Source organism: Sinocyclocheilus rhinocerous, unplaced genomic scaffold (genome assembly GCF_001515625.1).
Source record: "Sinocyclocheilus rhinocerous isolate Xijiao unplaced genomic scaffold, SAMN03320098_v1.1 scaffold1475, whole genome shotgun sequence".
In the NCBI taxonomy this organism is placed as follows: domain Eukaryota; kingdom Metazoa; phylum Chordata; class Actinopteri; order Cypriniformes; family Cyprinidae; genus Sinocyclocheilus; species Sinocyclocheilus rhinocerous.
The window spans coordinates 109,747-124,066 of record NW_015657965.1 but is presented as its reverse complement, the minus strand read 5'-3'; the positions used below and the strand labels follow the sequence as shown (position 1 = coordinate 124,066).

The 14,320-nt window shown below is 33.2% G+C and overlaps 1 protein-coding gene across 1 annotated transcript in view; it reads left to right on the top strand.

Moving 5' to 3' along the window:
• Positions 1-11,991, top strand: part of LOC107721799 (uncharacterized) — a 35,334-nt gene extending 23,343 nt beyond the window's left edge. Inside the window, exons 9-20 of the mRNA XM_016529965.1 lie at positions 1,149-1,235; positions 1,345-1,437; positions 1,644-1,718; positions 2,317-2,430; positions 3,692-3,829; positions 4,030-4,122; positions 8,321-8,419; positions 8,619-8,717; positions 10,615-10,710; positions 10,942-11,040; positions 11,546-11,574; positions 11,715-11,991. Of these exons, the coding sequence (XP_016385451.1) occupies positions 1,149-1,235; positions 1,345-1,437; positions 1,644-1,718; positions 2,317-2,430; positions 3,692-3,829; positions 4,030-4,122; positions 8,321-8,419; positions 8,619-8,717; positions 10,615-10,710; positions 10,942-11,040; positions 11,546-11,574; positions 11,715-11,846 (1,154 nt within the window). The 3' untranslated portion in view covers positions 11,847-11,991. The remainder of the gene's footprint in view (positions 1-1,148; positions 1,236-1,344; positions 1,438-1,643; positions 1,719-2,316; positions 2,431-3,691; positions 3,830-4,029; positions 4,123-8,320; positions 8,420-8,618; positions 8,718-10,614; positions 10,711-10,941; positions 11,041-11,545; positions 11,575-11,714) is intronic.
• The last annotated feature ends 2,329 nt before the right edge of the window (positions 11,992-14,320 follow it).

Here is a 14,320-nt window from a genome sequence, read left to right as displayed (position 1 = left end):
TATGTGTGTGTGTGTGTGTGTGTGTGTGTGTATGCATTTCGTCTCCATCATGGATGTGTTGTGGTGTCACTCCATTTCTGTGTGTGTTCTGCATCGTAGCTGTTTTTTTTTTGACAAATTATGTAAGAGACAGCCACTTCACAGTATCGTGTCACTTTTCATTTCTTATGAGTAATTATGTGGGTTTGGGGGGCTCTGGAGGGTGGGTTGGGGGTTGTATGTGTTTTTCCCTGTGATGTGGTATCACCCCTTCAGTTTTTTTTTTTTTTTTTCTGCATTGTAACTGACTTTTTGGACAAATTATGTAGCAGAAAGCAATATTTTATAGTCTCCCATTGGTTTCTAAGATTGATTTTTTTGGAGGGTGGTGTGTGTGTGTGTGTGTGTGTGTGTGTGTGTGTGTGTGCATGTGAGTGCGAGCGTTCTGCATTATGAATGTGTGCAAGGGTTGACTCTTAATTTCTGTGTATTTTGTGTTCTGCTTGTGGATTATGTAGTGATGTTATTTGACAATTTAAAAAGAAAAGGAATCTATTTTATTGTTTTCCCATGCATTTAAATGTGGGGTCTCCAGACACCCCGAACATCCTGAGTGCAATTTAGTTTTTTACAGTAACATGCAACCAGATATCATCCTAATTGTTTTGTTTTTTTATTTATTATTATTGTATTTTTTTGCAGAGCTAGTAAGTGTTGACAAAGTCATGAAGTTTCATGTCATTTGGATGAAGGGAAGTTTTTTTTTTTTTTTAGCAAACATCATTTGGGTCTTAAATGACCCTGAACAGCGCACGAGTGTTAAGACACTTAATATAAAGTGGGACGGTCACAGTTTAATTTGGGGACCAATTCTTATTATTAACTGCTAATTTGCTGCTTATTAATAGTTAGTAAGGTAGTTGTTAAGATTAGGTATTGGGCAGGATTAAGAGATTTACCATATGTTCATGCAGAATAAAACATTAATATTTGCTTTATAAGTACTAATAAACAGCCAATATGCTACTAATAGGCATGCTAATAAGCAACTAGTTAACAGTGAGTATTAGTCCCTATACTAAAGTGTTACCAGTGGGACGAATATTTAATAAAAGAATAATTTACCATGTGACTGAGTGTGAGTTCTTTTGTTTTGTTTTTCTCTCTAGATCTAGTCTTCCGTCTTCAGGTGGCTCTAGTCTTCTGTCCAAATGTTCTGATGTTTCTTGCTTTTGTCCTCTGGGGTGTTTCTGAAGGTCAGTGTTTCACTACTGATTGCTTATCAATGCATTATAATATGTCAGTAACATATTAGTGTTTTGTTAGTGCAGATACGTTATTATATATATTTTTGTTTTGTTTCAGGCTCTCTGAGCGAGACAGTATCTTGTTGTGCTCTTTATTTTCTGAGACCTCTCTTGTTGCTCTGGGCAGCTCCGTATATTAGTAATTTTACAGGTATGATTCATGTGATCTGTGTTTTAGTGATCAGAAAGTGAACTATATACCCAGATGTTCAGACATCATTTAATCTTTGTGTGATTTACCAAAAGAGAATTGATTAAAACTTTCATTAAATTGTGTATTAGTGGCATTTTGTTTCAGTTTGTTGATGTTGTGAATGATATTGTGATTGTAATCATTAAATATTTTCTGTTTTACAGGCAAAATCAAATCATTGATTTTGAAATACAGTTACGTGGCAGAATATTTAGTTCTCTCACTTGTTGTTTATTCAGGTAAACAATTATCATTATCATGAACACATTAAAGTGCACATTAACAGAAATAAACAAAAACTGTGCTTGTCAGAATCTGATTGTAATATTCTGAATATTCTGCATAACATATGCAGAAACATTAAGTAGCTCATACATGAAGCATGATTTGTGTTAGTACGTGTGTTCAGTGAATCTCTGTATGTTTATAGGACTGAAACACTTTTATGATCTTATTAAATACACTGATCTACAGCTCATTATGAACGAAATCTGCATTGTTACACTTAAATATCAGTTTACGTTAACAAACTCAACGGAGTTTAAAACTAAAACTACCACTAAATTCTTTCTTAGCATGTTTTGTGGTCATGACACACGTCATATGAGCAGCACAAAGGTCACGGGGTCAGTATCAGGAACACACTGAAAACAAAACGCTGAACCTCAGATTATCACAGGCTGTCAGTGAAATACAATACTGCAAGATGATTTACATTAAAAACCTCAGTTTCATTCATGACAGGAGTGTTTGTCGTGCTTCTTACCTGTGTTTATATTCCGGCTGTGTGTATATTTGATAATACTAGTTTCTTTTTTATCTCTTCCTTTCTTCCAGCTCTTTTTACAAGTGCTTGGCAAAAACTTCTGAATTATGATGCGTTTGACAGAGCCGTGGTAATAGTGCTGTTTGCAATAGTGTTTGTGTGCTGCCTCTGCAAAATCATTTACCGTAAGTATTTCTGCGTGATTCATTCCTGTCAGTCATCAGGTACCAGAGACACACTGAGTGAATGAGATGAAACTGAACGTCCTTCATCACTTTACAGTCTATTTGACACATTTCTCCAAACACTTGTAATCATCCTAAACAGATTGTACGTTTTCAATCATTTCATACAAATCACAAATCACGTGAATCATTTTCTCAAAACACTGCACAAAATGCTCTGATGTTCTCATAACAGTTAATACAGGCAATTAAATCTTTAAAATATCAGAAAATGCCGTTTTCCTAATTGTTCACACGTTTAACACGACTGCTTTAACTATAAAAAGGGAAAGTATACAAAGAGCATGAAAAGAATAAGAGTATGCAAGAATATGTGAAAAGAAAGGTGTAAGTGTGAAAGGTGGTGGAGTGGGCAGATCTGAAGAGTTACTAACTCAATCCACTTCTATATTCATAATTATTGTACTGTTGATAGTGCAGGTTTGCAGTCCTCCTGGGACAACTTCAGTTCTTTAGACGTCCAAGCATTTTTCAGAATTGAAGTTTGACAACATTCAAGCTCATTTTGAATGGAAGAAGAGCAGTGGATCATTGCATACTGTATATATACAGAGCTGTGAACGTGTATTTGGCTGAACTAAAGCAGTTTGGCAAAGTTTAAAAGTATGACAAAATTCCACCGAACAGTATATAAATCTCCCTCCTGAAGAATTTGACAAAAAAACGTGTTTTTGTTAATGTATTTGTGCATCTATAGCTGAACATTTGTGGTTAATTCAATAGAGAAGACATCTGTTGACGTCAGTATTTACTTTTAATAAGTACATTAATAGAAACAATGCAGCGCTTCTTTTTGCTGGAGTGTGTGTGAAGAGTGTGTTTAGATAGCTCTGTTAATAGTTTTGAGACCAATTACATTACTTTGAAGAAAAGTGTCAAAGCAACTGAGAAAAACTGTAATGTAATAATCTATATGCAATACACATTAGATTTCGATAATGATGTACAAACAGATTTTAATGTTCAGATCTGACAGTTTAGAGTATTAATAGAAATAGTACATAGTGGTCTTTTACTTATAATATCATAATGCAGTTTTTTTAATTAGAAACACAGTCGTGTTAATTAATTCCGTTCAGTTCATCTGTTTCTGTTGTTGATTTTATTGTTTGTTGTTGTTTTAAATTCTGCCATTTTAATGGCTCACAACTTCTATCAAATAATCGAATCAGATCATAATGATCAAAACTGTTTCTTCTAGTTTTAGTTACAGAGGTTGGGAAGAAAAGTGGCCGGATAGTTAAAATCTTTGATATTGTGGCTGATATGACCTTTCAAATTCTGCCTACTTTACAATTCATCCTCCTCTTCTACACTTTTGGAGCCGGTGGTGAAGCAGGTGAGTTCATATTCATAATGATTGTGGTTCATTTGTGTTCATTTTGTTGACATTTGAACATTTTAATTCTTCTCTAGTGTCACATTATAACTCTCATTATTGACTGAGACTGATGTTCGTTATGATTTACTGTAATCTGCTGTGAACCTGCTGATGAACTATAATATCCAGCATTAATATAATTCCTCTCCTGTGTTTAGGGTTGATCATGATTGTCATTTTACCAGTGTTACTGATGATGATGACAAATGACAGATGGCTTTATAAATGCTATTCCAGTGATGGGCTCAACTGTAAGTATCTGCTGAATCGTGATCTGATCTCTGTTGAACTGCATCAGTGTCTCTGTGATATTAATCATCAGTGTCTATGTGATATTAATCATCAGTGTCTCTGTGATATTAATCATCAGTGTTTGCAGAAACACAGTCATATGATGATGACTTATTCACAGAAACAAAGTGATTCCTCAAATCAGATTACACTTACTGAATCATGTGACTTCAGGACTTGTTTTATTTTGCATGGGATGCATTTACAACATCATCTGTGCATCTGTTTGTGAGCTGCAGCCGGTTTACAGTGTTAACAGCTTCACTGAGTATTTAAAAATCACAGCACATCCGGTTTCTAGTTCGGTTCCTTTATTGAGCTGTGTTTCATATAATGACCTGATTCACTGATGCATTCAGAGCTCAGTCCCATAGACAAAACACAAGATACAACTGAAGATTACAAATCATTCAAATCTTATAGACAGAAAATAAGATGAAAATGAAGATTAAAAATCATTTAAAATGCCACCGACAGAAAATAAGATGAAACTGAAGATTAAAAATCATTAAAATCCCATAGACAGAAAATAAGATAAAAATTAAGATTAAAAATCATTAAAATCCATCAATGCTTTTCTACATCAAAAATAATTATTAATATTAATAACTCTAACAACTAATGAGGGGGATTCATGTAAATGATCAACTAAAAATGACATGCTACTGACATTCAATGTAGTGCATTACACATGCAATGTGAAACACTGGAATGTATTTAAAAGAAAAAACAAACAATGAATGAATAAAAGAAGGAAATGAAACAAAAAAAGAAATGAAAAAAATATAAAACGAAAAATGAAAATGAAAAAAAAAAAGAAAATAAATGAAAAAAAAAACAATTTTAAAGAAATGGAGAATAAAAATATGTAAAAGAAAAAAAAACTATAAAAAAATTAAAGAAAAAAAGTAAAAAAAGAAAAAAAGAAACAATAAAGAAAATAAATAAAAGAAAAACAATTCAAAAGAAAGGAGAAAAGACGTGAAAGAAAATGAAGAAAAAATAATTGCATGAAGTGCAAAAAGTAAGAAAACAATAAAAAAAAGAAAATGAAATGAAATGAAGGGGAAAAAACAATGAATGAAATAATGAAAAAGAAAGAATTAAAAGAGAAAAAGAAAAAAATGTTTCATTTTCAGGTTGAAAATCTTCATTTGCTACAGTAATTATAAATAAAAAACCCTGTCAGATGACTCATTCGCATGTAAATATAGACATTTTCTTCTGCTTAATTACTCGAAGTTCATACAGTAACAATATTATGAGTTCAGTAACTGCTCCTCAGACATAAAGAACAGCAGCAGTCCTTCAGAAACATGTCATCCTCCTCGTTCAAGAATGCAAACGTCAGTCTTAAACGAAGGGTTTGGAGTGATGTGATGAGCTGAACTCTGCCTTTACAACAGCAGCAAAATAATCCAGAAATACTCAGAACTGAGGAATATTCATGTGAGCTGAATCTAGAACTGATCCAGAATTTACAAAGAGACATATTCATCTAGAAACATGGAGACATTATAGACGCTGTCAGCGTTCATGGCTCTGTGCTACTAATGTTCTCAAATATATCAAGTTTCTGCTGAAATCTGTCTTCATCTGAACTACATACAGAAGCTTGGGCTCACCGGGAATGTTTAGTGTTTTTGAAAGAAGTCTGTTCTGCACAAGACTGCATTTATTTGATCAAAAATGCAGTAAAAATTGTGAAATAGTATTACAATTTAAAATAGCTGTTTTCTCTGTGAATCTCAGTTAAACTGTAATTTATTCCTGTGATGTAAAGCTGAATTTTCAGCACCATTACTCCAGTCTTCAGTGTCACATGATCTTCAGGAATGCTGTTATAAAGATCTCATTGATTTACATTACAAGCATCAGAATTCCATCATAGAAATATCAGCATCTGCAGCAAATACAGATTGAGTCTCTGAATTACAGTTTTTTTATGATCGCTAAGACACATTTCTCAATACTTGGGTCACTTTTTTTAAAACTCTTCACACAGTGAGCACAACATCAGTGTCTGTGGGCTAAACTCTGGATCATTTATCATTGCTTTGGCACAAAATGCATTCATTGACGACATCTGTTAAATTACATGAATTCTTTTCTCACTTCGACACAAACACCAGCAAAACTTGATGTACTATACAAGCCAATTTGCACATGCTTGCATACTGTTTTCAAAACTGTTAAACGTGAGCTTAAAACCTAGCACAGAACAGAAATGAATAAGACAGAAATGTGCAACATTTCTACAGTAATATCATATAGACAAATATTCTGAATGCAGAAAATCAAATACAATCAAAGCAGCTGCATGTAGCTGAACATCTTCACAAGTGTTAGTCTTGCACTTTCATTACCATCTACACAAAAGGGGAAAAATTAGGAATAATTTTGTACTGTAATGCAAACATGTGTAACATATACTGCAGTGAACTATAAACAGTAGAGAGTATTACTCTTGTTTTCTAAAGAAACTTTACAGAAGAAAACATTGTCTAATGCAACCTGTTGTTAGTGTTTGTGAGGTCATTGTGTGTTTGTTTGGTGAAAACCTTTGCTAGTGTTATGAAAGAATGAGTTGATTTGAGACATTAATGACGTGTTTTGGTCGTTTTAGTGCATTTTGAATATGAAATGAACTGCTGTGTCAAGTTAAAAGATGGTTAGGAGAACTGTGTGAAGAGTTTTGAAAAAGTGACTTTAGTGTTGAGAAATGTGTGAAAAAACTGTACATTGAGCTTCATATTCTCACTATATGAGCCATAAAAGCCAAAACATTCGTACAAAATGTGATACAAAACATTCAGGCTTTACAGGGTTAAAATAGTTTTTGGGGGGCCCTATGAAATGTTTTATTTTTTACCAAATTCTGTTTTTTTGTTTTTGTTTTAATTTTTCTGGATTAATTACGTATATCTAATTAATTAAAATCATGAAAACAATACAATTTAACATCAGTTTATTAAAAGTTTAACAAAAAGTACATGTTTAGAGCCCTATGAAATGTTTTATTTTCTTTACCTTATGTTTTATTGTTACCAAATTCTGTGTTTTAGCATGTCTAATTATTTGAAAGCATAACAACAATAGCCTTATGAGGAATTCTGTGTTGTGTATTTAAATTTTTCTGGTTATCAAATAAAGGGACAAAACATTAATTTTATTTATCTTTTAATTAATGAAAATTAAACAAATGTTACTTTTTTGGGCAAATAAAGGAGATTTACTATTAAAATTAAAACATGGAAGAAATATTGTGTAATTATTCCTTAAAAAATAACGTTTTATTAATTTTTCAACAGTAGTAGTAGCAGTATTACTTACATTCTACTGAATTATAGTTATATATTTCTGCCACAATGTCTTCTTCAAGTTAAACCAAACTTTTATTTTGATGGGTTGCTGTGAATACCTTTAAATTTCTGTGTGTATATGATATGATGCTATTTATATATATATATATATACATACACATATTTTTTTTTTTCTGCTCTCAGAGCCATTTATTTACACAGAGACATGCATAAATGCAGGATTCATTTTTAAATAGTCTTTTTGCGGCTTAATAGTCACAGATACTAGTCCACATCACTTTTCATTAATTCATCCAAACTTTGACAAATTCCGTGACATTCTGCATTAAACTGTAAATTATTATTTATAAATAATAGTTTTTTTTATTATTATAAATTATGATTATTATTATCGATGCAGAGTGGAGAAGGGGTAGGATTAAATAAGTTTATGCTTCTTCCTACTCCTTTTCGGACATGTATAAGTTAATATAGTTTTGTATTGTGTTGTATTGTTTATTAGCTTTTATTGTATTTATTTCACATCTTCGAAATAAAGTCTCAAAGTCAAATCATCTATCAAGTTTGGATGAATGTGTCATGTTGTTGATTGTGTTTGTGTTGTCTTTGTCCCTGATTTGACCAAACATTAAAGTCTGTCAGTGTATTCATGACTGATTTCTGAATCTCTCTCTCTCTCTGTGTGTGTCTCTGATGATTTGAGTGTAATCTCCAGCAGAAGTGAAGGATTTGATTCTTCAGTGATTTGAATCATGGCGTCTCTGTCTCTCTTTATTCAGTCAGTTCTGTTTCTGTCAGAATGAAAGTGTTATTCTCACACTCTCGTGTTTTTCAGTATCATATTCAGTCGTGAGGACAGTGATGTTAATCTTCACATTAGTGACGAATGCAGTGATGATCGGCCTCTACATATTGACTCTGGACAATCAGACAGGTGCAGTAATATCTGTGTTTTGATGTGAACTTGTTAACAGAGCGGTGTCTCAGAGGCTTGATCACATGATCAGGATGCTGTAGTGTTTATGGAGATCTGAATCTGATCTGTGTTGTGTCTGGTTCACTCTCTGATCTACAGCTGCTCTGTGTGATGAAGATGAAGATGAAGAATGTGACTGTATTTGATTGTGTTACAGATCCGATCGGATGGGGCTGTGTGATGGTGTTTCTGCAGATACTCTGGACAGTTATGTTCTTCACAGATGCTGCTTACTCTTTTCTCAGCTTGTCTCGAGGTACAGTATCGATCATCTACTTTGATCATCTTCTCTGTGTGATGTTGTTCTGCATCACTTTGGGTTCATGCGCTTCACAATATTAAACAGCGCAGGACCAGCAATATTAAGCAGGTCTGTGTGTGTTCAGAAAAGACTAAATAAATGAATAAAGTTGTGAATGATGGAAACGGCTGTCACACACAGTGGGATCGGTTACATTGATTCATCTCATTAATATAAATCAATATGAATCAGTGATAAACACTAAACTTGAACCTGTTACTGGCGATCCTCTTTTGAGAAAGTGCTCTGAACTCTGAAATGGTTTTAATTCATGAATGTTTAAGAGTACAGTCCGAAGATTGGTCTCTTTTTACAACGTGATCTCATGATAATTCGTATTTATTTTACGTAAAATGTGGTTCTATAAAAGTACATTTACTTACGTTTTTACAGGCACTAAAACGTACAAAATTGAGTATTGACGACACCTAAAAATGAATCCTTATGAATATTGAATTTTGGTACTGCTTTTGACATTTTTGCAATAAATAAATGATTGTAATGGCATCTGTCTGTCATGTTTTTCTTATGCTGTACAGAAATGTTTAGGTTTATAGGTAGGAGTGGAATTAGCGACTACAAAAATATTTTGATGCTATATTGTTACTAAAATGGTTATTTTCCTGCGTATTTTGGTCATTTGCGTTTTATATCCTTTTATATTCGCTATAAAATGGGTAGGTTTAGGTTTGGGGGTAGGTTAAGGGGTCTAAAAATCTAAATCGCTTATTGATAAAATGATAAAAATGCATATTCGCTATAAAATGGGTAGGTTTAGGTTTGAGGGTAGGTTAAGGGGTCTAAATCGCTTATTGATAAAATGATAAAAATGCATTGATATGAATATCTTGATATAAAAGATACGTAAATATTTTTACGTTTTTTAGCTAAAAATACGTAGCGATTTGTACGTTTTAAACGTTGAAATACGTCTAAATTGTACGTTTTATCATTAATAAAAACGTACAAAAGTGTACGTTTTGTGCTTGTAAATGTTACGTATTAATACCTACGTATAAACATGAGACCAGGCTGCTTTTTAAAGAAGACACTCAGGATATTATTGCTGAAGTGAAAGCACTAAACATTTCAGTTTTTTATGCAAAATATTGCCTATATTTTATAAAACTGATGGGCAGTCAAAGCCGAGGGTGACCCAGTTGTGTTCTCAATGTTAAGTTGATAAAACAAAAATGGAGTTTTCTGTGTAATTTTATTCAGGCGCTGTACCAAAAATAGCCAAACTCCCACACTCTATTGAACATTGTTTTGATGCATTCTCCTGTCACAAATGAATACTTTTCTGTCACAATATCACTTCTATCATAAAACAGCGGCCAAATACAGAACCCTGAGTCTCAGACCGTTGCAATGATATGTGTTTTGTCAAGATTTAGAAAAAGTAATAATAATAATAATGCAGTAAATATTGTAAATGCCTGCTGGTTTGTTTTAAAGTGCTGTTTCTATGGTAACACAATGTCCAATTACAAAACAGTTTTACAGGATGAATTGAGAGTGTTTAAGATTTCAAATGATAACTAATTTATGATGAGTGCTAAAATATTTCATAGGAAAAAAGTCAGTCAGTCTCAGATAATCTGTAGAAGAATTAATAACTGAAATCATTCATATCAGATTAAACTGTTAGTAAGAAATCAAATAATTCAAGCAAGCAAAGACTATGTGTTTTATGTAGCTTTTAATGTGGCCTCATTTTCTCTAATAATATTTAAGTAAATGTTGATGAGTTAAAATAAAGCATTGTTTCATTGATTGTGTATGATATTAATATCACTATCATGTTGCATCTGTCTGAACCTCATATTAAATGTTTAATCTTGATTGACAGATTTCCAGCGTTATGTTGCGGTGTATGTGTTTGGATCAGTCGGTGTAGTTTTACTGAACTCTGCTGCATTAATAACAGAACTGATCCTCAAAACAGGTGAGTGAACAACATACTCTTTAATATACAGGGTTTCATTTGAGGAGACTAACTTTGAAGAAAGTTCATGGTGAATCTACTTTAAACATGTATTATTATTATGAGCTGAATTCACCTGTATTTATCTGGAGCAGTTATTCTACAGTAAAATATGAATTTTCATCAGCTGTTAAGACTGAATTAATTTCTCAATACAGTGGTGATTATATTAAAAATAACTGTGTTTTTCAGTGAACGGTGATCGTGTGATGGCAGATCTGAGATTCATTGTCTTTCCTTCTGAATGTTTATTTGCTGCATCTCTGCTGATTTCTGGATTCTCAGGATCCAGTGAGTATAAACCATTTCAAACCATTAGATCACATTTACATCAAAATCAGCTGCATGTCTTCGTGTGTTTTCTTGTCATTTCTTCACATTTCTCAGTATATAATGATTGTTCCTTCAGTGCTGTGTGTCTCTGTTTGTGTTGATTTGCTGTGAAGCTGCTGTTTGACAGCGAGTGTTTAATAACTGAGAGATTCTTACCTTACCTTATTCATCTCACACTCTAATAATCTAATAATAACCTGCCCTTTACTCTGTCATAACACTTAAAAATGCCCCTTAAGACTGAGATTCACTCACTCGGTCACCATTACAGTCATTCAGAGAGATTCAAGTGTGAGCATAGATCAACCGGATCAATTTAAACATAACACTTTAAACCAAAGCTGCCACACAGCAGTTATTAAAACTATAAGTCATCGTGCAGGTCTGAGTGAAGGACTAGTTCTGAGAGCGATGTGATTCAAACAGATTCACTAATGTCTTTCTCTCTGTTCTGACCTCACAGAGATCGCAAGCTGTCTGAAGTCTTGTCAGGTTAGTGTCATTCATAAAACTGCATTGATTTGAGAGTAAAACTGACCTGCAACATCAGGAGACTTTACTTCATGCTAGATAGTTATCCAAAAGTATGAGGATGTTACTTGTTTAAATGACGTGTCTTGTCCTAAACGCAGAACAAAGTGAGATCTATACGAGTCAAAAGATCACAGCAGAACCAGAGCCCAGGAGACACACAAGAGATGCGTCCTCTGAATACTGGAGACCAGGAGCAGAATCAGCCTGATTCAGTGCGGTCTCAAACATGAGAGAGATTATTACAGAGTGATCTTGAGGCACAATCTCCTGCAAAGCTGCTTTGAGACGACACGTGGATTGTGAAAAGCACCAAACAATCAAACAATAACTCACTGATGTTTGATCAGAATCTCATGTGTTTCTACACTGATGTTATTCACTGTTAATATCAGTGGTTTTGCACTGAGAGCTCTGTATTTTGTTTGTTGTTGTTTTGTTTTTTGTTTTTTTGTAAATAGCTGTAAATATATGCAGGGTGTGTTTTAGTGTGTCAAAACATTTTTACTTTGTATATATGTGATGCTTATTTGTGCTTTAAAAACTCATTCTAGCTGTAAGCAAATTTCAATCACATAAATGAATCAGAAACACTGAGACTGAATAGTTAAACCTTCAGACAACAGATCCTTTATTATGACATTATCACATTATAAAAGCATTATGACACACGTACTGTTATTTACTTTGAGTTTAATTTGGGAGCTTGAGAGAATAAAGACAACAGCATCATCATCATCCTCATCATTTCTACAATGTTTGAATAATTAAATATTACTCAAGGTCAGTGGCTGCTGATTCAGTCATATTATTATCATATTATAAGATCACTTCAGTAAAGTTTAGTTGATGTGTGTGTTGTGCTGATCTAGAGTTCAGGGGCCTCATTTATAAAATGTGCGTATGCACAGATTTGATCTTAGAGTGTGCGTACGCTAAAATCCACGGCAACGTTCATATTTATAAAAATGGTCTTTGACGTGGAAAAGTACTTACCGTCACGTCAGGGTCTGAGCAGGCGTACGCACTGCTCCTTGTGGCAAAGTCGGAGTGCTGCAGCTAGTTGAACATCTAAGCTGCAATAATAATAATAAGATCGGTGTACGTGCAAGCACCGGATTCATCATAAACAACAAAGATGCAGTGTAAGAGATTAATTGTGCAGTGTAGTCAGATTTTTTATTAACGGTAGTTTTTGCGAGATTAAACTGACCTTTTTAGTAGCCTAATGTTGAGAGTGCTTTACTCGCTTTCTGTACACAGTTTATTCCATGTTGTTGTTTTATTATTTTATTTTACAAGAGAACTTGCGAAGTTTACTACTAATGCATAAAATATATTAAAAAAAGCATAAACGCATCTCCGACTGTTTTGTCTGTGTATAAGAATAGGCCTATGTCGTGCAATAACGGTTGTAATATATTCTATTCAATAACATTGTTAACTGTTTTTATTTATAACATCTGCTGCTTTACTTCTGTGAAAATGAATAGAGACATCAGCCTTAAACTTTGTTTTTTTTTTTTTGTAAGTTTTATTTGTATAAAATACACTATATTTTTGTGTCAGTACATTAACCAACTTATTTAAATATACATTTACACTCATCACAAAGAGGCAATAAACATGAATAGTAAGCTTGAACAGGGAGGAATAGAAATATTGAAAGCATAGAGAAAGAGTGATTGATTTGTTTTTATTTATTTATGTATTTATTTAAGTTAAGCTCATGGAATGAGATGTCCTGCTAGGGTTAGGAAGATCCTTTCAACAGCACAGAACAGTTTTTATATATTGACTTTAATTTGACAGAATCTTATAAATCAATCATTTACCATTTGTTATTGAAGTACACAGGATTTTCCATGGTCCTTCACCCAGCTGTTAATGTTTTGAGCATTTCTGGCTTCAGTTCTCTTGAGTTCTGCAGCATGCATATCAGCGGTCTCTTTGTATCTCCTCATGGCCTCATCCATCATCTGCCTGCATTTTTCGCTTCTAGTTCATCTTGAATTTTTTTTATTTCAATCTCATATTTGGCTTTAATTGCCTCCATCTCTTGTCTGACCTCCTCTTCTCTCTCTATTGATCTGCATGAGTCTGAATGCTCTCTCGGGCTCCTGAAACATTTTGTCATTGTAGAAACTGGCGTTATTATTCCACATCATCTCATCAATCTTCTTTAACAGACTCACAACCTGATCAGGACAAATCATGAATCACAAACACAAATGTGCAATCACAAACTTTATAAAGCCAGTGAGAAATAACAACAACATCAACAACAATAATAATAATAATAATAATACTCCAAAGTAAATTGATATAATTTTGTGTAATACTAACATTTTGATTGCACTAGTTTTCTGGGATTTTCTGACTTTGGTTGAAACCTCTGTATTATGGGTTCTAAAAATGAAAAATATTATTAAACAGTAATAATAAAAAAGTTTACAAACTTACATTCCGTTTTCTTTGAAACAGCTAAACATGACTGTCTGTGTCTGTGGCTACATTTTATGATGTTGGATTAATGCCTATTATTGTTATGCATACCTGGCAACCATAGGCGGAGCATCACTTTTATGCGTGGGGGGACAGACGAGCCATGAGCCATTTTTTTTTCTGTATTCTCCATTTTTTTATATGTTCTACATTTCATGTACTTATGTAACACATATATTCTACATTAAAAATACATTTAGAA